The following is a 27,965-nucleotide window of genomic DNA, read 5'->3' as shown; positions in this document are numbered from 1 at the left end:
TTTGCTTTCGCGCAACAATACGCTTCAGTTTACAGCTTTCAAGATGAATGATGCCGCAAAATGCGCGATCGTGTTCATACAGGAAAAAAATCCAATTTCATCCTCATGGAGCCATCGATCTTCCTCACGTGTCCTTCTCGATGGATATGTGATTACAGCTAATAAATTACGATCGGACGCAAAACGCTTTAATGCGCAAGAGCGTCTCGTTTAGTTCCAAGCGAAATATAACAGCTAACAGAGTATATAAGAAAAAAACGCGACGTTATTCGGCAAATTAATCGACCCGATACATTTAATAACACACGGTAAAAATTGAATAGACTTGTACAAATGTATTCACGCTATTTTCCCACTGAAAATATCCTTTTTCCCCAAGCGGTTTCGCGAAAATAAATATTGAGGATATATCTCTTGTTTTCCTTTTTGCTATTCTACTCTACCCCTAGGGAAGCTAGTTATATCTTGAACCACGCAAGAGCTTGTTCTCGTTATTTGAGAATTTCTCAAATATTGCATACGATTTTTCGAAAAGTTCACGATAAAATTGCATGACAAATGTAGTGGTTTCTCTCTCTCTCTAAGATATTTATGAATTACTAATATTACACACGCAAAATACACATAATAAAAGAGATTTTAAAATAATAAAATACTTTCAGTGACATACATATACTGGATTTCTGATAATAATTTTTAACGGCATTTTAAGGTATGAAGATTAATTATTTATTAAACGATATTATAACAGTTTATAAAGATTATATTATATATTTTATCTTTATATAAATTATAAAGATAATTGTGTGTATAAATTCTGAAAAATCCTGAAATATATAGAATTTAGCGAAAATATTCAGCACACACACGTTCTTTCTGATTCTGTAAATTATGCTCTGTTATTCAAGAAGCTCCGCATTCTTCCACAACCATGGTCAATATTTTCCTCCTCCATTCATCGACGTATCTGAGTTATAAGGCTGCTGGGGATCGGAATCCAGATTAAACGGAATCCTTGAATTAGCGCGTTCCTTCCGGGAACGTGCTTATTGCTTTACCTTGGCGTAAGAAAAGGAAGAGCGCACAGTAGATATTGGATCGACACAGTAAAGAGATCAATGCAAGCCGGATTGATGCCATGACGCGAAAATAATAATAAATATTTTCGCAAAAGAGAGGAGAATGGCAACTTTTGCAAAGAGAGAAACGCGAACGAGACTAATATAAGGCCACGTATTACAGCGACATTTTGTCGAACTTATTTCTCTTTGCTATTTTGAAACTCTCTCTCTCTGTCTATATACATATATATAATATTCACGAGATTCTGATACTTTAAACATTCAGAAGTCTTTCGAAATTATCCGAAGCGTAATCTTGCTTCTAATCATTCAGCTAGAGACACTTTAATTTATGTGAAAAGAAAAAAGATAATTATATATATTTATTATTAATTTAGATTCTATCTAATAAATAATAATTGCGAATTCTATAATAATTCTTTATTATAATTTTGCATACTTGACAATTATTTCACTCTTTTAAAATTAAAGAATTAAAGAATTCGATTTCCCTCTTATTTTCCTTATATATTCTCTAAAAGTACCTCTTTACAAGTCTATATTTACTAAAAGGACTTGAAGGAAGCTTGCCTTAGGCTGATAATAACCGCTTTTAACACCTTTTTCTTTCTTTCTCTCTCTCTTTCTTCCTTTCTTCTTTATTCCGGTAAGCGGATAAATTTAATTGCATCTCGTTCCATCGCGAAATGTTTTGCTCTCGAAACTTGAGGCAAACCAGAGAGGAAAAAAGCACGATTACGCGATCGCGAGGAAAGATAACAGCTGACATTATTGCGCTTCATGGATATTCAGGGCCACGCTGTAATCTCTCCATTTGAATATCCGGTCTGTGGCATCTCTCCCGGGCCTGGGGTTTGTACCCGGTACAAGGAGCAATCGTACCACTAATTCGGTACGAGCACGGTAGGTGAACTGAATGCGAGAATCCTGCTCTCTCTCTCTTGCTTCATTCCCTCCTCTTGGTAATCGTAAAATCGAATTTATCATGTCGAGAGGAAGGACGCACACATATATACGTCTTTACGACACTCGCACGTTTTCATATCGATTCTTGAACCTAAAACCGTCAACGACGATCGTTAATTCGAAAAATTAATCAGGAAATTACGGCGCGTAGGGTAGAAAGGCGAGACGGGAATTTCGCAACAGAGGGAATGGGACGAAGGAGGGAACTCGGTTTTATTGCAGCACGTATTTCCAACCCTCGTTTTTCAAGACAGAGTCTCCTTGTCAGGCTGATTACAACGAGAGCCTCTCGCGTTTTTTCCCTCGTCATCGGGCGTCGTCACCTCATCCAGAAACGGGAAGAACATCATTTACGCGCTCAGGCTTCGGGAATAAAGTTCAGCAGCCGAGAAATTCTTTCACGGCTCGTTACTTGAAACTTCGGGAACACGAGTCGAACGGCAGTTAATCGATCGCCTCGTCATCGAGGCGTCTCGGGGTTTTTCGAAAAATGATCCATCGTTACGATGAGTTCGAAAGAGAGAGGGCAAAGATTCTCGCGTGTCGAGGCAAAAAGGTCGATGATCTCGTGTGGTTTGGTTGCCCTTTGCAACTTTGACGTTAATCCGTCTTGTCGGCGACCTACACCATTTTGCGAAGCAGAATTGCTCGCGAGACTTTAAGCTTTCTTGTAATTTCGGACATGGCAAACTTTCGGACTATTATTATATCGCCGGAAGTTGCGGTAAACGGCACTCTTAAATCTAAAGTGAATGTAAAGTTCCGATTCGCGAGTTCTTCAAGAGTTTGAAAGATTGCTCGAGTTATTATATATCGTCGGCCCTCGCGGCGTCGTTAATCGGTTCGCCAACTGCAAATCGTCGTGAAAAGTTGCGGTTCATCGAATGAAATTCAATATTTTAACTCTTTCAAGTTTTATTACACGGACCGTATAACTCGATAAAGTGAAGCGTAACATCTCGGCTTTTCGAGGAAAGCGAATATTGTTAAGTGAACGATAATTATGTTTGATGAGGATCATGGGCGTCCGCAGGGTTTTCTCCAGGAGGAGGTATAATTAAATTTTTCTTCATTTTTTTAAATTTCATTTTTCTTCATTTTTTTATATTAATAAATATGCAAATAAATTTCAGTGTTTTTGAAAGAAGAACAAATGCGTAATTTTTGTGCCGCCTCTTGTCCTTCTCTGTGGACGCCTATAAGGATCGATATATATATATGTATATATATCGTGAAATCAGAGCAGATATCACATACCGTCTCTGGCTTGAACCAGTCACGATTATACGGTTCTCCTGTTTATCGGGGTGAAACGCGGAGCCAAGGAGCGACGGATAGCATAGAGGGATGAAAACTAGTTGTTCCGTTGGTTGGCCATTCCGAAACACCAGGGACAGAGTAATGGACTGGCCGCGTTCGGAACACCGTCGTATGTGTATACGTACACACACATATATATATATATATATATATATATATAACAGCTAGACAATTCACCGGCATCGATCGAGGTCAAGTAAGCCCGACGAACAAAACGCCGGGTTTATTTCTCCTCGACCGCATATATATCCGTCGATCCGTTTGTCTGACATGCAGAAATAATCCGGTCACCTCGTAAAGTCTCTCGCGGTCTATCCCCATATTGCGAAGGCATTAAAATTCCGCACGCGCTTTCTTTAGTTTTAAAGGATTACATACTTGTTGAGTCTTGAATATGCGAGATGCGATTCGAGGTAAACAGCTTTTGCGGAAAGATTCCAAGAGGTTAAAGGTGATTGAACTCTTCCTCGATTCTTATTTATATCACCACGTAAAATATTCCAATATCGTACACTTGTCTTATTATTTCAATATTGATATTAATATATATATATATATATATGTACGAATATAAGCTTATTATGTATAAGAGTCGCGGTTTGCTGATGAAATTTAGTAATTCGCGCTCACGACTACGAGCGAATTATTGCCTCATCCATCTTGCAAGACTCGTCGGGTTCTCTTGTAAACTTGGAATTCAGGCTTCGTCGGATGGTTTAGGAAGTCAAGGCCGCTAGTTTTAGGATCTTTCCTTCCTCCTGAAAAGGCAAATGGGTTAACGATCTCAAAGCAGCTGGATCCCTCTTTTCATTCTATGCGTCATTCAACGTTAGCCTTTCTCATTTTTCTTTTCGACCCTTGAATTTTCCAATCTGTAACAAGTAACTGTCGCGAAAAGAAAATTATTACCATAATTAATCTTCTAATTGCTGCACCATTATCTTTCAATAAATTTTTCACTTTAAAGATAATTCGTCTTCTAGCTGTATAACATCGCGATACGAACGTAAAAAATATTTATAATTTTAAATAAATTACATTAATATAAATGACTAATTTCGACGTTGCAATTATCGTTATCCCTGGTGTGCGAAAATTTTACCATCAAAATTTTCCACAAATAACAGCATGAATAACATATTTGAAAAATGTATCGCGATTATTTTGCATATGTAGATAGGATAAATCGATATGCTAACGACACATCCGCCATATTGACAACACGTGGATGGAAATTTGGCAACGAGTTTCGCGCGGATGCCTTGATTGAATTAATTGCAAGAACGTAGAATATTCAACCAGCGTCGAGCTGTAAACACAAGTAGCCAAATGAGTACTTTGTTATGTCGGATCATTTGAAAGTTTTAACATCTGTTGGCCGAACCATTGCGGCGAATATCTAAACGGAGCCAAGCTTTAATCCCGTTCTTGTTACCGGTGGAAAATTAATTAATAACATTTACGGACAAGGGATAAAACGATGATTGCTCGCAACATTTCGACGCGATACGTCGCACAGACCTCTGAATTTAAATATTAAAGCATATCGTCGTATCATCAACAATAGCAATCAGCCGAGTGCGCGATCGGCATTCGTTAGGCTCGTAAAGATACTGAACAAATATTGAATTTTCGCTTCCGCGACCCTCTCGAGCTGGTCGTGCGCGTCGCTTCAAACTATATATGTATACTTGGAATAATCGCGATGACGTAGGTGATACTAACTCAATACGAGTCGTATGTGTACGCATAATATGATCCGGCGGTAATTCCACCCCAACGAGATACACACGTTTAATCGCGCCTCTTGCTATGAGCGAGTACGTGAATTCGAATCCGCGAATCATCATCTTCGGGAGGGAGAATCTGCATCGCGCCATTACCAAATTTGTGTCGCAACCCTATGTGTATGCCGAATCACGGTACGATCGGGAATCAGAATATATCTGTTGGCTCGCGGCCACGCACGTTTTGCCTCTTGTATATCTCGCGTTAATAATTTGCCTCGCTAACGAATGAGCCCGCATGAACGTTGCAAGATGCAGGTACGCGCACAACACGCTATATCAAGAGCGCAACGTTGCATCGTTGCATCGCGAAGCGACATTACCTTATGCCGCGGAAATGATTACAGAAGCTTTTGCGTATATAATATGTCATGTACGTAAACGTAGGCGGCTTTCCGCCCGATAAAGTTAATTGCGCGCCTTCGGGAATAAATGTTATACTGTGCTCGCGTGGCAAAGGTATAGTGTCGATAACATGCGAGATGAAACCGCCTTACTAAAAGGGGCGCACGTGCCGCACGAGGACGCGTCCTTTTCGCGAGCAATTGAAAACTTTCAATTAAAACTTTTGCATAACTGCGAGCACACGTGATGATTAATTCGCGTTTAATTCGCCTCCGTTTGTCTGCCGCGTGTTTCAAACATAGAGCAGAGGCACCTTCGAGTTTGGTGTGTTCCCTCTCCGTCTTTCTCTCTCTCTCTCTCCCTCTGTCTCTATCTCTCTCGGGACGCAATAATATCCAATTCAGAATTTCATTTAAATGCATCGCACGGGTGCGCTAAATTTTACGATTCATTTCTGGAATAATCGGAACGCGCGCGAAACACAGTCGCTGGTTTCTCTGCAAGAATAAAAAAAAAATATCACAAAGTTCGAATTTATCGTTAAATAATTTCCGCGCATACGCTTCCTGCGCAATCGTTCTTGCGAAGAAATATTTTCAGCATTTTTTGTAAATATTTCGTATTTTTCTCGCCTAGACATTTCCGCAAAAAGTATTGCAAACTTGAAAAATTTCTCCCGACATTTTTTCGGCTTTGAAACGAATTTAAAATGAATTCGAGAGTAACTGTCACACGATTGGAACTTGGCCGAGGATGCAAATCCACAATCATCCTTTTTCCTCGCGATGAACTCCAATGAGAAATCGATTTTTTTTTTCTAATTGTGGCAGAGGCTTTGCGATTAACTGCAAGCATCTGATGAAAAATTGTCCCCCTGCATTAGGTTAAAGTTTAAATCGTTATTTTATAAAGGGCAAAAAAAAAGCTTTTCCTCGGCTTGAAGCACGGCGGGGAGAGGTCTTGGGGAGAACAAAGGAAAAGAGGAAACACTTTGAGGAATATTTTCAAGAGAAAATTTTTGCGTCGAGACGCAACGAGAGAGTTATCAAGAATATCGCTTCCTATATAATTTCCGCAAAGAAATTTCGAATTCTCTTTGATAAAAAAACTCTCGCAAATAAAACTATGCATATCTCCGATCTTTAATAAAAACAACGTCGGTTTCTTTTAGAATCGATTCACGTTTATCCGATTTCTTTGCGTCGAATGCAAAAATTGTTTCGCAACGATGTATGTGAATTTACAAGTTTATTTATTTAAGTAAAAGGAACTTGGAATCGAGTCTTTTCGAGAAGATACTTTTGTTGTCGCGAGCTTCCAAAGTATTCCGAAGATATAGTATATACGATGTTGCCGAGTCCTTTCGTAGAATTTAATTTAATTTAGCGCTCCAATTAGCGCTGTCTACATTGTTTTGTAGAGCCCTCCAGAGAATCGCTAAATAATCTTCTTTCGGTCTTAAGTAGTCGCGTGTGTGGTTTAACGAAGCAGGATATCCGTTCTGGCTTAGAAAGGATATTAAATCTATAAATCTCTCGTTGCACAAAGACGCAACACGCGAATTTTAACGAGATGATTATCGGATAAAACGCTCGATTATGTCAATTATCCAAACGTGAATATCACGAAGACACTTTCGTTCCGAAACAAACTTTACAACGCCTATAGAAGCGCTCGTTCAGAGATTAATTCATAACTCCAGCATGATAACAGCGCTTTACTGACTTTGCCCGTATCAGCCCGGGCAGTCATAAACCTCCGACCGGAAGTCAAGGTATACCACGTACATATACATATACACTAACGCTGGTACACGAGCTCGATACGAGCTTCAACCGTTTGTAACATTCGTATATGACATTTCCAGATATACAAGCTTAATAAAATATATGGTGGAATTACGTTTCGAGCGCAATTAAAAAATTAACGACTCCCATACGGATGGAATGTCAATTAAGGAACGTATTAATCTTGTTGCACGACAATTTAGCTCGTATATGTTTCAACAAAGAGAGCCGTGATGAAATATAGCGATCCATCGATTTATCCGATATACATAGAATTAATTAATGATCCGGGATTAATTGACAAATGGTGGGACGATAAGACTCTTATACGGCTTTCCCGAACGCGGGTCCGCCATTCATGGACTTCTCCAACCGGAAGTGGAAAGTCGATCGGCACGTGCGACCCGGTTCTCAGCTGCATTGAATGCCGTAATTCAGTCAGATGCAGGACGTGTCGCCTCGCGGAGTGATTTCATCGCGCGCTTCGTCGACGAGCTCTTCGTCGTCCCGGAAACGGGAATGACTCTGTTATGCTAACTAATGAAACTGCCGCGCGTTTATCTTCGTCTTCCGGTTTTGCTCGATTGATCGGCCGAGCGCGCACAATGTCCACTCGTGCGTGTGCTCTCTCTCTCTCTCTCTTTCTTATTCGGGATATGAATGTACAGTTCCTTTGAAAATACACTGGCAATACCTCTCCCGATCGCGACGAGAGGCTTTAGCGAAGTTCGACGAGCACTCCGAGAAGAAAAGAAAAGTATATACACTTTAATTCTTTCGGGACGATAAAGATTCTTTATCCAATTTCCGAGTTATAATATCGGTAAAGATCTTTGCCAAAGTTATTAAGAATCAAAAAAGTAAATTATATGATATATTGTCAATTATTATTATAGCGTACTTTAGAACGATGTTATGTTTAATACATTTACATTGACGATCATCGATGATTGAAACTAATTAAGCTTTCCGCCTCGTTGTACAATAATGTGTATAGTACGCAAAATTATTTGCATTTGCAAAATTATAATTATGTTTAATAATAATAGAGAAAAGCGTAATACAGTTCATTGGTAAACAAATTAATTAATATTTTTCTTTATTAAAATTTAAAGCACCGTAGTATGTGCATATTACACGCTTCATCTTATATTAATGTAAAATAATCTCATTAACGCGAATGAAAAGTTAGAATATACTTGACGGCGAATGTATGAAAAAGGGAACTATAATTATAAAAGTTGTGTATATACCAACTTTCAATGTTGTCCAGAAATAATTCAACGATCTATATATCTTAGAAGCCTTGATGTAGCTGGGTTGTATCATCACTTTGCGTCCTTCTTGTTTATTAAACAGCATTATCCCGAGCATTATCGTCTTTAGAATAACGACAAACCACAGGCAGGCAGAGCGTAACGCAATTATTCAGCGAGGAACGCGAGAAACTTTCCACTTGTTTCTACGCAAGACGGATACGTAGGTGGTTTCCTCAATCTCGGGATTTCGGAAAATCTAGGACCACCATCCGGGAGTCCACGGTGCTTCCGGAAGAGTTGTTCCTCCCTTAGCGACTTTATCGTGAGTCCGAATTGCAAAATATTTCGAAATTTTACGGAAACTCTCCCTCGCACGGAAGTTTCGCAAATTTATCCTCGTGGGCCGAACTGCAGCTGCGATAAAGACTTTAAGTAGGGTCGGGATTAAGCAGGCAACTGCATTCATCTTGGAAATTAGTAGAAAGATGGGAGCCATTTTGCTGCGCGAACGATGGTGCTTTATTATATCCCATATATACCTACCTTCGCTTCTCTATGTGCGCACTTGAGTCGCGTCTATATTTTCCGACGAGCAAACAGAGAGGACGAGCGTCGCAGAGAAACACGACAACGTCTCTGTGCATCTTACACAAATGTCATTGCGACAACATCTGTGCGTCTTGTACGAATGCTCATTGTGTAAACGGCATTCACTCGCGCTTTCAGCTTTTTTGCAAGTCCAGTGAATAATTAGGTAAATATACTTTGCGTTGTAAATCAGCCAGTGATGTTTTACAGGTTTTGCTCGCGGATCAAAAACTCGAGAAATTAAGCTCTTTCCGCGAATAATCTCTCGCGCCCTGAATAATAAAGTTATCCGTATCGACGCGGCACATTTTTGTCAAGATATAACATCGGATATACATATTTAACATCTTTAAAGGGTCTTGAAAATTTAAAGAGCTTCAAATATTGATCCCCGAAAATGTTTTGGATAGTAATTTAATCGCAATCAACGTGACAGAGACAAACGTCACAGCGAGTTCTACTTTCTTTTCTGAGCACACGACTACAATATTGATCTATAGTGAAGGAATTACGTCGCTTGCTTGAAGTTACATTTAAGCTCGGGAAAAGTACATGGAGTAAATTGAATTCCAGTTCGCGTCTTACCCAGGAACGCCTTTAAGGAAAGAAGCGCCGGCATGTATAGGTTTGTGCTTCTCATTTAGCGAACGAAGCTCGACTAATTACGAAGCACGCAGCATGATGGACTTTCTCTCCCTCTCGGTTCGTCTTCGTTCGCAGAAGCTGCCATTGGATTCGATTTTCTGTCGCTAAATAAAACGACGATATCCCTTTGTGCTACATATATCTATACGTGATACAAACACAAGCACGCATATATGCATCTACTCGACGCTTTTTTCGAACCAATATCGATAATGAATTAATTTACACTTTGTCCAATGCGATTAAAAGGAGACGAGATTTATCTATATTCAAGAACGTATTATAATTTTCTGAAACTTTCACGATCATGACCGAATTACGGTTCTCGAAATTCGAGAATGATATATGTCTCGAGGACATCGCACCAATGCTCAGTGACCCCATCGACGGTTTCGAAATACACTCTCGAAAATTATTGTTAGACATCGACCCAATTCGGGAAATTCGAATGCCGCGGTTTTCGTCAGCGAATCAATACCGCCACCGAAGAGAGAAAAAGAGAGAGAGAAAGAACGAACAGAGAGAAAGTTGGCAACCTCTCTCCTATTGGACATTTTACATTCTTCCCGCGATTATGCAGATACGTAGCATGTTAAAATAAAAGGCGATTTTCGCGTATTTTTCGATACCCTTTTTTTTGACAGGCAAAACTCAAAGCACTCGATGTAAAACTCTGCGTACAGTTTGGGACATGTTGGAACATTATATCTACGGATTGCTATTAAAAAAAAAAGAGAGAGAGAATTGACTGACTACTCGTAAATCTCCGATTTGTATAGCAAATTCTCAGAGCAATGGAAAGCTTGAACGATCCTTCTTTATGACTTGATATTCGTATATATCGGCCGATTGTAGGAAAGCTATCGAATCGAGTCGACGTTAAAAGGACTCTCATAAAAGGCGAATTTGGGAATGCATGGTACGGAAAATTTGAAACGGGCGATCATTTTACGGCAAACTTTCATCATTTTTCATCGGGTTCTATGAAGAAGAATTCTGCATATCGATCCATCGCGAATTATACAGCCACGCGATATCGGACAACGATGCCTGTATTTAATAGTAATCACTATTCAGCAACGATTGCTCTTCCAGCCGCGGTATCTAATGATTTTTTTTTTGTGTCGGTCGCGTCGATCGATGTAACACGTGCCCCTGTTATTAAGCTCTATTTAATCGCCTATGCGAGATCGCGTGTGGGAGACGTATGCGTGAGAGTTACAGAGCGTACGCAGCCGTCACGTCATTTATCGCAAGCTGGAATTTCAGGGTTGCACGCGTCCACGAGCTCAATTGTGCTATCCACGTTTCAAGCCTGCCATTTCTCCTGTTCTAAAGTCAAGTCCGATCTTGATGGAATATTAAACTAGAACTAGAACATATGATTATCGTTAGTCTTTTTACATATATTATTGTAATTTATATTTCGTGTTTATTTAGCGATCATGAATTTTTGTATCCGAAAATCTCGAGGGAATACATTAAACATGCGAAGGTGAATTTACGAACTTGTATATATTTTTTTGACAAAGAAAAATATGTATCATTGGCTTATTAGAACATATGATTATCGTTAGTCTTTTTACATATACTATTGTAATTTATATTTCGTGTTTATTTAGCGATCATGAATTTTTGTATCCGAAAATCTCGAGGGAATACATTAAACATGCGAAGGTGAATTTACGAACTCGTATATATTTTTTTGACAAAGAAAAATATGTATCATTGGCTCATTTGTTAGGATACTGACGTCACAAATTTAATTTGAGGGCAAACGATAATGAACGTCACGACGACGAAATAGGATTCCCCCTCCCGTGTCTCCGATCCCGATGAAGAAACCTCCTTGATTCTCTTCCCGCAGGGGGATGCTTACCCTCCCCAATCACTTTTCTACCCCTAGAAGTGTTACCTATCGATCCGTTGATCCATCTCATTTGCATCCTTACAACCTCATTATCATGTAATCGATATCGGGCAAAAAAGGCGACGCGTCGTTTTTTCTTCTCCTTAACTGCAATGTGACGCAAATTTAATTGAATTATTATCTCTATTTTATATATTTTATCTATCTCAATTACTGCAGATTTATATCTTGTTTTTGTTAGACGATATCGATCGCCGGAGTAGAGAGGTTTATTTGAAAACTTGTAGGAAGGCTACAGCTAATTAATCACGCTTCTCGCATTTATAACTTTGTGTTTATAATACTCTCTCGTCTACGAGAGGATCGATTTCGCGAAAATAACGAGCGAATAATTCTTAAAATATTATTCCGCAGCAATATTGCAATTGACGAGGCTATACATTAATGGTTATCAGTTTTTCGATCGACCTTATTTTTGCTGTAAGATTTTGCTTATTCGTAAAATTGGTTTTCCTTTAGAAATTATAAATCTATATAGAGAGTTACAACGTCGAGGACAAATATATATCGCAGTGTCGCGCTTTTCTCATTTCTGATTTAAATATCCGTTTGTACGCGGTGTGATTCGAAATCGATAACTCGAAAGCGAAGCAGTTTACTGATTGACAATGCGGGCTAACAATCATTTCCTCCTCGTAAATGTGCCTATTATTATTTGAATATTCGCTACGATTTGCCTTTCTGAATAGCGGTGATGAAATTACACAAATCGCGTAAAACTCCGCGGCTTGTTACTCGATTGTCACAACGACACATGTTGGATGACACAGTGCGTAACAACAACGTTAAAAACAATTTTCTCTCGAGGCTCTAATAAATTGACAGAAATTACTTTAACTCAAACGTGCCACTGTCACATATTTACTGACCGGTTGCACAGATCATTCGATTTAACGTGCGAGTAAATGATACGAGAAAGATTGAGGGGAAGTCGATTTAGGCGATACTAATCATTCTGAATCGCGATAACTCAAAAATCGAGCAATCCTCCAATTTTATTCGACGCGATGTAGATATTGTAGCTCGATATTTGTCTGAATGAACAATCTGGAGTGGGTTTCGCAAATAAGAATGATACGTTCTGTAGAATTCTGCTCACACATATATACACAAACATACACACACCCTTAACTCCCTGCGAATAAATGAGAGCTTCAGTCACACACGTAGGAATGTCGATTCAAGATGAATGGGATAGCATCAGAGGGAGAGAGCGAAAAGAGAGATACAATCGTGGAAAAACAACTTAAAAAGAGGAAAAGAGAAAAATTGCCAAGTCTCGAGATCTCTTTCGACCCGAGAGAGAAATTGTGTCGGAGGAATAAGGTCCTGGAGCGAGTATGTACGTACGATACAGCCTCTCAGAGATGCGGGGCACAGCTGTTTAGTGAAAGGGACGAATGTCACAGGGGTGAAGATTTACAGGAAGAAGAAGAGACCGCGTATAGATAAAGCGAGCATAAGCGTTGAATTCAGCGCGTATATATCATATATATGGGGCAAGCGTAGCAGCAGCAAGCATCAGCAGGAGGGAAAGCGAGAGAGAAAGACAGATTCGCACGCGGTTTCGGAGGGCTGCCGGCGAATATTGATCCCCGACGGACGCGCGCGAGTATGAAAGCTGGGTCTGGGGAAACCCACGGGTCCGAGATCGCATGCCCTTTACGCCATCCGTTAGCGTTCGTTAGCGTTGCCGAGCTAAATTCGAAGCGCCGCAGAGCTGCGCGGAAAATGGTCGGACGGTATTATACGCGGCTTGTATGGGTAATACAAATCGTCCGTCATAATTATTATTGACGGCCGTGGTAGACACGCGTCTAGTCTGCACCGACCCCGTAAAACACGCAATCCCTGTGTACGCGATGTTAACCGTTAACCTAATTACGCGCGCGGTATACGCGCCGTTCCCGAGGGAGATTCAGTTTTGAGCGCGGAGAGAGAAACTTGAATATCCGTGGAAAATAAAGTTAATATTCGCAAGACGCAAACTAGCTAAATAGCCAAGGCATGCTCGAGTTGTTGCGGAACTTCGAAGCTTACTCGAGGTTTAAACCAATTTTCGATCATACGTTTGCCTATAGATGTTAGTTGCCAAGTATCGCGCTCCTCTTTTGCGTTATTTACACGGTTTGCAAGCTTCTCTCGGAAAAAGTGGATTGTGTGTCCTACAAGACGTTTAATATACAGGATATATTTAAACTGTTATTCCTCCGCAGTTGAGCGTAGTATAATATTTATTTTTTTTTTTTCGAAAAAACGTTACTTTAATCCTGTAATATTTTACACAATTTTATATTACAATTTGATATTTTTTAAAAATACAGATCTATTTCTATGTGTCGATATGTTATTTGATCGTCTATTATTTTCAAAATACACACATTGCATTTTGCGATAACGATTCTAATACCGGGGATCACTAAAAACCCATCATTTTCCAATAAAATTCTTAGAATCTCGGGGACAGTTCAGAAAGTTCAATTTCCTATGATGCAATTCGATTATCACGACAAAAGGAAAAAACAACATATCGTCAGAGTTGTTCGAGCTTTTGAACTTCGCTGAATCGAGAACAGCTCCATAGCATATGCCAATGAAAGATGTATTTTTGTGGCAAGAAAGGAAGTATCTCGATCACGCTCGCCGGAGGACATTTCTTATAGAACTTCCTTTCTCTTCAACGTTAAAACTTACGAGGAAAGTTTAACGCTGTAGAAAAAATTATTCTTTGTTAGATGGAATATTAGTTGGTCGCCATATTTTTTTTCTTGTTACCTCGGGCAAGTCGGGACAAAGGCAACGGAAAAATTGTGTTTGCCCTGTATCTACATCTGTATGATGAAATAGTAACAAATAATCTTTTGCGAATATAAAGAGAGTACACAATGCCAACAATTGCTTCTCCAAGCAAATAGAAATTACATTCGAGGTTCAATGCTCGAATGTTATTGCTCGGAGAGCATCGGGGGAACATATCTCTACCTGCCAGAACCTGGCTTTTTCAATTTATCGACAATACACGCGCCAACATCCGTACAGAATCGAATTCCATTTCATCGTCGGTCGCTAGTGCTCCTTCGGAAACCGTGATTCGTTTTGCACTTCTCAGCGGGTTGCAAAGTGAGTCATTTTTCCCACGTAACGTCAAGAAGGTACTTCCTCGGAGATCACCTCTTCGTAGAACAAACGGTTTCGCCGAATGAGTCCGGCAGGAATACGAGGGAACATCATCTGGAAGCGCTCGGGGCAGTCATTCTTTTCGCGAAAATTTAGAAATATCGCTCAATCGTGCGAAATATTGCTCGCGACGTGTATAAAAAAATATCTCCTCATATTTTTATATCTCCCGAATTTATCTTCGTCGGCAAATAAAATGCTTAACCTCGCGTATCGAAGTTCTGCGCGGAGCTCACAAGCGAAATCCAATTCCATTTCGCCATAGGTTCTTACCTACTCCTTGAGAAATAAACTCCCTCGCCGGAAGAAGAAGCCACGTAAATCCTCTTTTAATGGTCTCGGATGTATTTATGCGTCCGTGAGGACGGCGATGACCGTTTTATCGGATCCGAGTGAAACCAGGCGAGAAGTATTATGAAAACTTTTGAACCATCGACTCGAACGTTTCAGCGAAATCGTCGTGGAACGTCGAAGAATGAGGAGCAGCGTCGGACTTTGGAACTAAAAACTATTTGAATTATCGAATCCCTCTTTCAGAAACATTGACCTTAATTAAAGAAACGGAATGGTTAGCGGAATATCCGACGCGATGATAAAAACACGTGGCAAATTTCTCGTGTACAAGCTCGTAAATATCATCCGCGTAAAAACCGACGCTAGCTTAATTAGGACGCATAAACGGCAATTCTGGCGATTTTACGACTACTCGACGACACTCCCTAAGTGTTATGGAAAGCTACTGTTGCGCTCGGTGAGAGTCATTAAAATTTATAAACACGTACAAATACCTCCCAAATACACGAGATCGTCCGTTTTGCATCTTGTCGCTCAGTAAGGTTAATTCTTGATCCTTGAACCATCGTCCATAATTTCTGACCAGTTATTTCTTTTTATACAACGATCCTGTATTACTTGTACAATTTTGAACAAGAACACGCGGCACAATATCGATATACATATATATTTATATATAATATATATCACAATGAAACCGCCGCGAGTTGTTTCCAAGACCATAATGCCTCTTCCACAATAGGGAGCGGTTTATCGGATGTACAAACTAAATTGCCGGGTAACCACAATATATGGTACGAAAAGGCATCTTGTAAATCTATACGTGACAATACGAACGAGCCCGTCAACAATTAATGGGAGAAATATTTTGTAATCTCTATTTGTGCATAGAAATTTATATGCAATATATTTAAAAATTATGTATTAATAAATTATATATTCATCTATATAGCTAGATATATTTAAATATATATGTTATATATAAATAATTATTAAATATATATAAAAACAATATGTATATATTATTTTTATTTGAAATTATAATTATTGCATTATTATATAATACCAATATGTTAATATCTTATTCGATAAACAATTAATTCTTGCGAAAGTCCGCTACATCATTATAGATAGTGAATGGAGTATTAGTGAAATTTCCATTGGCTCGTTAAATATTGTACAGATGAGTGGCAGCAAGCATGATTATAACTTCATCATGCTTGTTACATTTTGAATTATGCTAAATGACTCGTTGCATCGAGATTATATTTCCACCATTATTATCATATTATTTCAAAAGTAATTTATGCGATGCTTTTAACTAAGAATTTACAAATGGCGATAACAATTTAAATGCAATGTTTGCTTGAGAGAAATAATAATACGAATTAAATCTTTCATCTCAAAGCGAGGTCAGGCTTTTACCGCGCAAGAATGGTCTTAAAACAATTAATGATAATAACAGCGAGGGAGAGGGAGACTTGTTGCTTGAAGCTTTCTGATGAACTTTGCCTACGTGCGATGAATTATCTCAAAAAATTAACTTTTGCGACATCACGTTTATATAAATCTCGTTGTTGACCCCATCCGCGGAAAACTATTTTCTCCCTCGAAAATGGAATTATCCGATTTCTCTCGTACCCCATTTCCGGCATAACCATTGACCTATATATATATACATATATATATATATATACACTTCTTAAGGATATGGATAAAAAGACACGGAAGCAGAAAGTCAAATAAAAACAATGGTTGTAACCATCAGCAAAATGAAACTTTTGTTCGGGATGAAGCTGTAATAAAATAAAAAACGCGCAATTTTTTTTTGTACATTGTATGAGATTAATTAGTAATATTACAATTATTATTTTAATAAGACGCTTACAGCAGAGCGATAATATAGATGATAAAATATATATACAAATGCTTTTGAATATAATCCGCAAATATCAAAGAGAGTGAATTTATGTATCTCTTTTTCTTTTTTACAATCTCGAAAAATTATGAAAGAAAAATTTATACTTTTCCTATATAGAAATCTCGAGAGAGAAACTGTATTAATTAAAAAGCATCTTAATTGTGTTGCAACGAAATTGAAAATTAAAATTTATGGAGCGCATTAGGCAGCATATATTGAGGTACCACATAAGTGAAAACTTTCAGAACTTCCGCAACAATATCTTCAAGTAATTATACAAAACGATTTTTTTGCTTATCTTCCCTATTCTCTCATCTTTCTCCTCTCCTTCTCTGTTGCTCCTTATTTTTTTCTCTTTCCCTCTGTCGAGCAGTTTCACGCGGGTATATATTTTCAAAGGAAAACTTTCTTCCATAAACACGTGCGCACATAAGAAAATCTTTGACGGTAAACTGTTAAATCCCGCAAGGTTGTCCTATTTTTCGAGGTATATGTAACACGTTGTGAGAATTAATCTCGGTCCCTTTTAACAAGATTACGGTCTTTCACGCCATCCAGAAGCGGCCGGACGAAGGTTTTTCTCTAACGAGATGTTTCACCTGGATAAAAGTATTTTAGCATATTATATTTATTTTCCATTGGGGCTCGTGGCACGTGGACGCGTGCGATATAAGCATGCACTTGTATAAATCATCTTAAAATATTACTCACGATATCGCGTATTGTGAAAAGATAAATAAATCATTACGTTTTAAAGCGTATACATAGACTTCTAGTTCTATGTAAAAAGGGTTTTGTGTAAAAAAGAAGAGCGCGCTGGGGGTTTTCGTGAAAGATTTATGAGATAAGGCAAATTCGAAACAAAATATTAGACGCTCGAAAAATTTTTAAATTTTCCACGGACCAATGAACATTCTTTCTGCAAAGTATAATAAATTATATCTCTCTCGCCGCGTTAGCTTTAACATTTTATCTACTTTATTTCTGCGGCCTCATCGAAATTATTTTTGAAAACGAAAAATCTCCATGAAGCTTCACAAAATTCTTCAAATTTCGATTGTCTAACGGAGTAATGTATCAATTTAATTCGCAAATTTGTATTAATTTTAAAATATTCATATTTCTTTGATATCTTAACTATCTTATAATATACACGTATCTCGGAATAATTTTGCAAATCTATTCAACAGGCGCGATATTCGACATATGACTTGTTGCATCGAAATATTCGATTTCCGGCAGACTTTCCTTCTCCCAATCCTCCGGACTTGCTCTTTTAATTGAATTAATTACGGAACGGCTTAAGTTGGCTTAAAGTAAAATCTGAAACAGTCTAGATACGTCCGGAGAGATCTACATTATTACGGAGTTGCTTTTCATTCACACCTTTACGGAGGTATAAAAATAAGAAAGGAAAACGAGAAATGATTGTGCCGCCGTTGACTGGTATCGAACGATACTTATCGTGTCAGTAATGACCGCCTTGTGACATGAAAAATATGAAGCTCACTCAAGAAGCGAACCGCCCTATACCGCATGAATGGTGAATCGTGCTACGACATGGATATAGTACGATAAACATTCCAGTTGGTACATGTAGTAGATAGTAGATCGATAATCATTTGGCTTTACTATGTTTACATGCCGTTAGTCGTCTGCAATCGGAAAGACGTAGACCGATGAGCACGGTCAGGAATAAAAATAACTGGCACGCAAAAAAACTACTGTATACCATCGGCATCACGTAAATAACCATTGTGTATTAATATAGCTATTAATTATGTGATTAACAACGATAATTTTATACCTACCCATCGCTGGTATTTCATGGTCCGAAACACAGACAGCAAATACGGACGCGTTATGTAAGAGAGCAATATATTAAAACGGGACAATATAGAGCAACCTTGTTTTCTGTTTGCCGACACTCCAAGAGGCGCGCCGTAGGAAAATATTTGAAAGCTGGAGGAATCTTCCACGAGTTGAATCCTAGCAATAGCGGCGTTATAACCGTTCGTTTCTTTTGTGATGCAACTCGTGAATGCCTATTTTGACCCAGCAAAAGAATCTGCCTGTATGCGGTGTATCTGGATATACCGTCGCAATATCGTCGCGAGGATATTCTTTTCTGTACGGTCTGGCTCGCTTAACCGGAAGGAAGCCGATAGGAAAGCTAGCAACACGTGAAACGTCGGAGCTGAATTTCAAATATAAAATATGAAAAGAGCCGAATGATAAATGCTGTATATATGTCACATCTAATATACGATCGTAAATAATGAGTCGTTTTTGCTAGTAAGAGATCTCGAGAACGAAATAATTCATATATTAAAATCGAAGATTAAATATCACTTGACATTTTGCATATATTAATTATACTAGCGTAATTTCATTTTACAGTATTTGTCGATGTACTGAATAAATATTAATATTCCCAAATGGAGACCAATTTAAAAAGTTAAGAAGATATATTATCATAAATTATTTTTCTTTTCTTTAAATTGGATATATTAAAATGGATAAAATGGATAAATTGGATATTAAAATATTGTAATAAAATATAAGTAATATCATCTCTTTCAACGACAATACTCTTCATTAAATAACAGAATCTTGTCACGTGTCATAAAGTCAACAATTGTATAATTAAAACTCTTTCACTCTTAACGTTATGCATAATTCAAGCAAAATTAGGTTAACGACTTTCGAGATTGTCCGATTATTTTGAACTAACTTTAAGCGACACATTTTCTTATTATTACGGAACGATAGCAACTTAATTGCCAAATATAAAGAGTGGAATCTTATACTGTACTGTCGGAAGTAAATCGTTGTAGTAGAGTTACATCGAGAAAACCAGTATCGATATGCGTGTGAGATCGCAATAAAGGTGATAAAAGATGGACTCGTCGACAGTTTGTCGAGGATCTAGGATACAGATACGATCGATCGTAAGTTTTCAGGTCGTGATGGTTATTTTGATCATCCGAACTGATATGCGAGACTAATCCTACGGGGAGGACGACGGGTAAAATCGCGCCAGGTTAGATCAATAAGCTCGTCGAGGTGTGACAGCACCATTTTTAAATCTTTTATTTTCATAAATTATACGATTAATCTATATTCTATCACATCACGCGATGTAATATTTAAGTGACACAGTATATATTTGACGAGATTTTCGGATTTTATTTCATATAATAGAATACGCTTTCAAGTTTTAAACTAACAAGGACATAATGAGGCGCATTTAAATCGAATAATAATCTTAATAACGCGTAAATGTATAAATCCCATTATAATATTATATTCTAATAATATAATTTTTGAAATTATACAAAAAACTTGCAAGACTTTCTTTTGCCGTGTGGATGTAAGCAAATGCCTAAACGTATTTCTGACTTTATTCGACTTTATCTGAACTTTATGATATCTTTGAAATATATTGAGGAAACACCATGGAAGCTGTATCGGCGTGGTTTTGGTCCTCGGTTGCCCTTGTACCAAGCCACACGGGTTGGCTTTTCGTATTTTGCAGATAACAACGGCGGCATGAACGTACGAGACTGGTTACAAAGTGCCATTTGCAGAGTATCGCGCGATCTGAAATCTTCAAGGTCGCGCCTCGACTTCCAAGCTTTGTGTACGCGGTGTAGCCTGTAGAACGGAATCCTGAAGAGAGACACTCGATACATGTAGACGTAGTCGGTGATCGAGAAATCGTAGAACATAGTTAGACTCTGTGTGAGATGTGAAACGAAGCAACATGGAGATCATCATGGAACGCAACGCAACGACCAAAAATTCGACTACATCAATGGCCTCCACGAGGTTCGCCAAGCTGCAATTCATGTTCCTTCTTGGTCCACAAGAGGGGATGTGACTTGATTTAGAAGCGAACCTCGTACGATGAATCGCCTCAGGGATCATCAAATAGAAACGTAGGCGCATAACAAAAATTAAATTAAAAAGAAATAAAATAAAAAGTACTTGCGACGCGTAGTGCATCCGACAAAGCTAGAAAATGGATTCAACGAAATTAGGAGGTCCAGCACCGACCAGTCCGAGGTCCACTCACTCGCCAGTTTTGCCGAGCTACGCCACGTCCGGCGAAGGTAACATCGATTACATCATAGGTGATTACATGGAGCGACTGGGCACGAGATTAAATATCCTCGAGACCGAGCTGAAGTACGCGTGGAGAGCGTTGGATCTTCTCAGTCAGGAATACATCAAGATGTGGGAGAGACTGGAAAAGTTGGAAGGTCTGCTATACGAGCAGCAAACTGTGATCAGCCAATTGATTGAGTTTTACACCAGTGGTGGCACTCACGACAATGTAAACATAATCGAGGAAACTCTGGCTAATCAGCAGGGTTCGGTGGGTGAATTGGACGCGATCGCAAAGAGCCTAAGTGCGGCGATAGATATCGAAGATACCACCGTGTTGCGAGAGAAACTGGCTCAACAGGAGCTAGCGAGGATGCATGGACTCACGCAGGACAGTACAACAGCTGCGACTGTAGTCACCGATATGCATAGAAATGTCAGAAATCTCGATACCTTGGAGACCCTCGAAGAAGAGGGCAACATACCTGATGAGGCATTCTACAGAAGTCTGAATAACGCCTATAGAGAAGATTTGATTTGCGGCGACACATCGAGGCCGACGTCGCAGCTAGGTATGATTTGGGAGGAAGCTGAAGACGAAGATATAAATGGCAAGAAGGAAGTAGAGCCTAGCATTTTCGATAAGGCTATACCGAAGGAGAAAGAACTAGAAGAGTTGTCTAGTCAACCGACCAAGGAAGAAGTGCAAACTTCCATAATGAAGAAGCAAGACGAAGCAGACGAGGATGAAGGCGAGGTGTTTAGTGCGGCCGATTACAAGAGCTACAGGGGAAACACACCGTGCGTCAGTGAACAAGATCTCGCTCAGCTTTCTAGACTCAGTTCTCTCGATCAGGTGGCGCTAGAGAAATTGCACGAAATAGACAGATTAACTAGTAAGCTGCAGAAGGACTCGCAGAATCTGATAGAATTGCAATCGAGATTAATGGATTCGCCGAAACGAAATCAGTATTCGTCCGAAGCCGAGGCGAAACTGGCCGAGGAGGCAAGTAGTATAGACGAGCAATTGAGAAAAATCTATGCAGAGACCGACGTCGACAGTTGGACCTTCTCCAAAAGCCCCGGTTCTACCGGCGGCAGATCAATTTCCAGAGTCAGTACCGACAGCGGCCTGGCTACTGACGGCGACTTTACAACGAGATCTATATCGCCAAGACTGACTTCTACGTCCAGGAGCAATTTAGACTCCATTTCGACTACCTATACTCCGCCTAGATTAGGTTATACGTCGGCAATTCTGGAAAAAAGTCCAGAACCCGTGATTCCGTTGCCGATCGACGTCGGTAGTTACGCGAAAGGATACGCGGAGAACAAGGAATTGACGGATCTGATGGCCGAAAGTTTCGCAACGGCTGTCACTTGCGCTTCGCCCAATATTTATAGCACGACAACCGAGAAGGTGTCGTCGCCCACCTTGTCGGCCAGCAGCGTACAGAGTGTTCACAGTGTCCAAGGTCTTCGCACCAGACAGGATGGCTACTTCGGCAGCGCAGCCCGACTTAATCTCGAATTTCAAGAGAGCCGGACGCCACCTAGTCCGTCGCCAAGCTCGCCACCTCCGCCGGCACCGCGAGACACGACCGAATCTTTTCTCATGCCTGGTGCGGAGCAGAGAGAACCAGAAGCGAAAAGGTCTCAGAGTCCGAATTTCTTGCGAAACGCGGAGAAGCTAGTCTCCATGGAGCAAGGTCGTCTCAGTCCTCGTACTCCTCATTCGCCCAAGTCACCGAGAGTCTCACCGAAACATACGGTTAAATCCAGTAGCGCAGCCAATATAGTGACGGTGAAATCCGATTCCGGTTTATCCTCCATGAGTGGCTGGAGCAGCTTAGATAAATCACCAAGTTCCCCGAAGAGCTCCATCGCTAAGATGCTGACTTCCTATTCGGTGGATCACACACGTGCGAGCAATCTCGTTACCAGCACGCAGCCCGCCAGGACTTCCAGTCCGATACCGCCGCTTCCCGAGACGACCAACGCTGTCACCATCACGCAAGAACCTCTCTACGATACTCCTGAAGGTAGAGACGCTTTCGCGAATACCTTGACGACCACGGCCAGCCATCCTCCTTACACAACAACGATGAATCATTTGGCGTATACGACTGCCAGCAAGTCGCCGGCTAAAGAAGATTATACATTTGTACCACCGCCAGCTCCGGGTGTGACTACTACTTGTCAGAGTCCCAAGAAACGCAGTCGTCAGCAGAGTCTTCAGCACGCTTTTGCCTCGATGCCTTCCGGTACGGCAGCAGATTACGTCTATAGATCGGAACAACCGGCTATTTATTCCGTGGCTGGCAGTAATCGGCAGCAAGCTATCACGAGCGTTTATACTAGCGGTTCCGGCACGTACGGCCCGAAGACTACTACCTCGGCTTACTATTCTTCTGACTCGATGGATCATCAATTTAACAACTACCAAGACAATTACGGCGCTCTTCAATACATCGAGACGACGAGCGCCATGACCGTTCACGCGAAGAAGCCGTTGCGTGGAAACTCGTTCACGGACGGCATGACGAATCACGAAGGATACAAGGCGGCGATGTATCGCACCATGTTCCCCACCGGCAACATTACCGATGCGCTTTCATACTATCCGACTAGCGCGACTAATCTGCCGCGAACGGAGACCAATGAGAGCACGTCGTGGCTGAACTCGATGGAGGAACAGATACCTCACGACTCGACATCTTCCAGCATTAGATCGTTGACCTCCGACGGCAGCTACTCTCAGAGCCCGTACACGGACCGCAGATATCCTCAACCACCGGCCTATCAGCATGCGGCGTATCAGCAGCATCATACTTACGCGAATCAAAACTACCCGCAAGCTTATCAACAACAGTATCAACCGTACAGCCAACGACTGAGCGGTGCTGAGAGCGCACAGCTCGCGGATGGTTATCAAAGACAATGGCAGAGAGAACATCAGTATATTCAAGAGCACGAAAACGGAAGGATATCGATGGAACAGCAGCAGACGCAGCAGAGTGAATATTACGACGCCTCGAGTGTGATAGTCTCGCAATCCGGATACATCAGCATCGCGTCGAATCTAAAGGATCACGAGGTCGACAACAGCAAGCTGTCAAAAAAGATCAGAAGAGGCTCTTCGCTGAAGAATGCAATGAGCTCCATGAGCAATTGGCTACCTGATTTGCATCTCAGTAAACGTCACAGGAGTCAATCGTTACCAGGTGGAGTCAGAAGAGAAGATTTAGACATGCCTCAAGATGGTCAACAGAGGCTGCCCGCCGAGATGGTAGGCAGAGGCCGGGGCAGAGGAGCGGCTAGAAAAAAGAAAAAGCACACCCTAGTTTCCACCGTCTCCGGTATTCTTCAGAAAGCCAAACGTCGCAGTCATCAGTCGCAGTCTTTATCCGATCCGGAACAATCCGAAACCGAATGGAGCAGTGGTAGACAGAGCGGTCTGTCAGAGGACGAAGATAGCGTCATGTCTGACATCGTACAAGACCCGCCTTTCTTTGCTAAGGTAAAAACCACGAGTATGAAGAGAAAGCCGCCGCCACCGCAGCAAATGATGACGCCACAGCAACAGATAATGGTGCAACAACAACAACAGATGATTGCGCAGCAACAACAGCTTCAAACGCAACAAAAGGATTATATACAGCAGCAGCAACAACAAGCGCTTCAGCAACAGCAGATGTTTCAGCAGCAGCAGATGCTTCAGCAGCAACAGATACTCCAGCAGCAGCAAGCTCTTCAGCAGCAGCAAGCGCTTCAGCAACAGCAGTCGCTCCAGCAGCAGCAGCAAGCGCTTCAACAACAAATTCAACAGCATCAAGAACAATTGCATCAACAAGCTCTTCAGGATACGTGGACCAAGGAAAAGGAACAGAGAAAACCAGAGATGAATGATCATGACGTAAACGAGCAGTCGGGCATGTTCGAAGAGGAAGCTTCGGGAAAAAGTACCGGCTCGGGATCTGGTGGGTCATCGATCTTCCAAACGGTCGGCGATATTAAGAAATCGACGGGCAGTTCGGACGAGGCGCCTAACGAGAAAGCGCCGAAATTGCCTCCGGTCACTCTGATCGGTGGATCAAGCATGGAATTCGCCGTATCTCGAGCGCTCGGCAAGTATCGCCAACGTCAATCGTCGACGGTATCTGACGAGCAGCCAGCGAGCGAAGAGATGAATAATGAGAAGAAGACTATCGAGGAGAGCCCGGCACAAACTCTAGAGACGAGCTTTGAATATCCGGAGGACGTGTCGGAGAAGAGCGAGAAATCAGGTAACGCGAAATTGCCGGAACTTGTTACCAGTCTGTCGGAGGAAGCTCCGCCGTCGGAGGGTAGCCCGTCAGCGTCTAGCATGAGAGGTTACAGCTCTACGGGAAGTACACGGTTTCTACCGCGCCACCAACAGTCCTTGGAAATTCCGTGGACTGGTTCGCGGCCGGGAGAACCCGACGAGGATAATCGCAGTACGCATTCGTATAGGAGCACATCGAGAGTGTCCTCGAGGCGACAGAGCACCGAGGACTCGATCGATTCCGAAGACGAATGGTATTGTTACGAACTGAGAAAGCTGGAGGAGATGGAGAGGCAGTCGGAAATGACGGAGATGACGGAAGCGCTGATCGAGGAACCTGAAGAAGAAGCTTTCCAACCGGACGAGACCGTGAAAGAAAAGATGTCGTTTGTGCTGAAGGAGCTCAAACTCAAAGCCATTACAAAACCGAAGAAGAAGGAGGAGAGGGAAGAGCCACGAACGGCTAGAATGAACGGTACCGTCATCAAGGAGCATCGCCTCGACGAGAGCGACAATAGATATCGCGACGAGAAGCCTATTCCGAAGCGAAAATCGGCGGAAAGCGTGGAGGCGGTATTCGCCAGGGTGACCGATTATCATACATGGGCGCACGAGATAGAGGAGAAAACGAAGAAGGAGAAGCCGCCACCACCATCCACGGAGGAAGGCTCGTCCGGCGAGACATCCGGTCCGGACAGTCCTGGACAATCGATGGACGAGGAAGAGGAAGAGGAGCTGCCGAAGGACCTCGAAGAACAGCAGTCGCGACGAAGTTCCAACGGTTCGACGCTACGTCACAGCGAGAAGATGCCGCAGGGCTCGGATTCTTTATCCCGCGAAGGTAGCGTAAGTGTACCACCTAGCGAAGTGTCGGTCAGCATCCCGGGAGCTTGGGATTCTGAAAGCACTGTCCTTGAAGGCCTCGAGCGCGACGGAGCCGGTAGCGCCGAGACGGCTACCACGGCGACCTTGAGTCTACCGAAGATCAAGATCGACTCCTCGTCCTGCGGAAGCTCGGACACGACATTGAAGGAGGGCCAGGTGAGTCCTGGCCCACCCGGGTCCAAGTGGAAGCTGCTCAAGGCCTTGAAGGAACGTAAGGCCGAGGAGAAGCTCAAGGAGGTCGAAGAGGCCTCGAAGGAAAACGCTATCTCGCAGGGACCCACGGCAGTGAGTATCATGATCAAGTGAGGACACGAAAACCTCTGTAAAGCGTACTCGAGATTCGGAGGTTGGGGAAAATTGTGAATTTATATTTTTACTTCACTTTTCGCGCGCGTTATTTTTGCCATTGGCATCGATATTTCATCGAGCGCGATGCTCCGATATTGATATTCAATCACTGTCAAGTCCGAATTCGTATTTTATTTCACCGATGATATACTCGCGCGCGCGCGCGCGCGCGCCGACAAAGAGAGCTTTTCAACCCTATAATATCTTTAACGCCTCGACCGATTTGACGAATTCTTCTCGCTTCGTGCTTCGAATTTATTATGGAGCGCGTATATTTCGAGTGTCGAGTGCGCTGATACGTCGACCAACTGTGTACTAAAGCGGACGAGATACTGCAGAATTAAACAATATTTGGCGTTAAGATTTAAGATCGTGTGTCACCAAGTGACACGTATACAAGTCAATATGGTGCTCGACACCAAAAGGAAGTCAAGCTTTGCTATATATCGATGAGAGGGCGACGATGGTTTTGTTCGCTCGCCCTCTCTTATTCACCGAGGTTGTTAGAGAGGCGCGTAGCCTCTGAAATGGTTGTACGAGACATATACGTTACAAACGGTACTAGTCAATTTAAGTGTAACACCACTAACGCTTGGCCAAGCAATATTTCTAAGGGACGAAGGGACGTCGCTTCGATGGCGATCGATTTTATCGTTTGATTGACGATGAACGCGATTCTCGAGATCCAACGCGGCCACCGAGAAGCTCATTTAATAAGCATTTTAGACGTAATATATTATATAGATGGTGCTTTTTATTCGTAGATATACGCTTTAAGATAGTAACTATTATTGTTAGAATCTGCTGCTGTGTGTCTGCGCGATGTAGAAAAGTGTTGTGAAAATATGCCATCGTGTTGTTTATATAAAAATATATATATCTCGTGTCATCGAATATTATTTCACCTTAATTATTTTTTTCTCGCGTCTCTCTCTTATTGTCAAAAATTATACATTGTAAATTATAATTACACCATTGTTCATATTTTCAAGAAATACCTGAAAATCACAAGGGCATAACGACGAGTCACATTATAGGGATAAGAACTTACGTCGCGCAGACACGCGCGGGAACTCGCATTTCGTAAAACATCGAAATCCACATCGCTCCCCCAGACGCCTGTAAAGAAACAGCTTGAAAATACTCGCGGATCGCGCCGAGAATGAAGCAAATGGACGCGTGGATGTGTGTGTGGATGAGTGTGTTATATATGTG

The 27,965-nt window shown here is 41.3% G+C and overlaps 1 protein-coding gene across 6 annotated transcripts in view; it reads left to right on the top strand.

Moving 5' to 3' along the window:
• unc-13 (protein unc13 homolog) overlaps positions 1-27,965 on the top strand; it is a 98,550-nt gene that overhangs the window by 12,878 nt on the left and 57,707 nt on the right. For 4 of the 6 annotated variants that reach the window (XM_085486498.1, XM_085486506.1, XM_085486505.1 and 1 more), the window contains exon 3: positions 20,640-26,687. In XM_085486498.1, the coding sequence (XP_085342624.1) occupies positions 21,126-26,687 (5,562 nt within the window). In that variant the 5' untranslated portion in view covers positions 20,640-21,125. Of the gene's footprint in view, positions 1-11,604; positions 26,688-27,965 lie in introns of those variants that run through there. The other 2 variants (XM_085486500.1, XM_085486496.1) reach the window with 2 other exon arrangements.

Source organism: Nylanderia fulva, unplaced genomic scaffold, assembly GCF_048542155.1.
Source record: "Nylanderia fulva isolate GAGA-0341 unplaced genomic scaffold, ASM4854215v1 Scaffold11, whole genome shotgun sequence".
In the NCBI taxonomy this organism is placed as follows: Eukaryota; Metazoa; Arthropoda; class Insecta; order Hymenoptera; family Formicidae; genus Nylanderia; species Nylanderia fulva.
The sequence above is the reverse complement of the archived record's forward strand: the minus strand, read 5'-3'. Positions and strand labels throughout refer to the sequence as shown.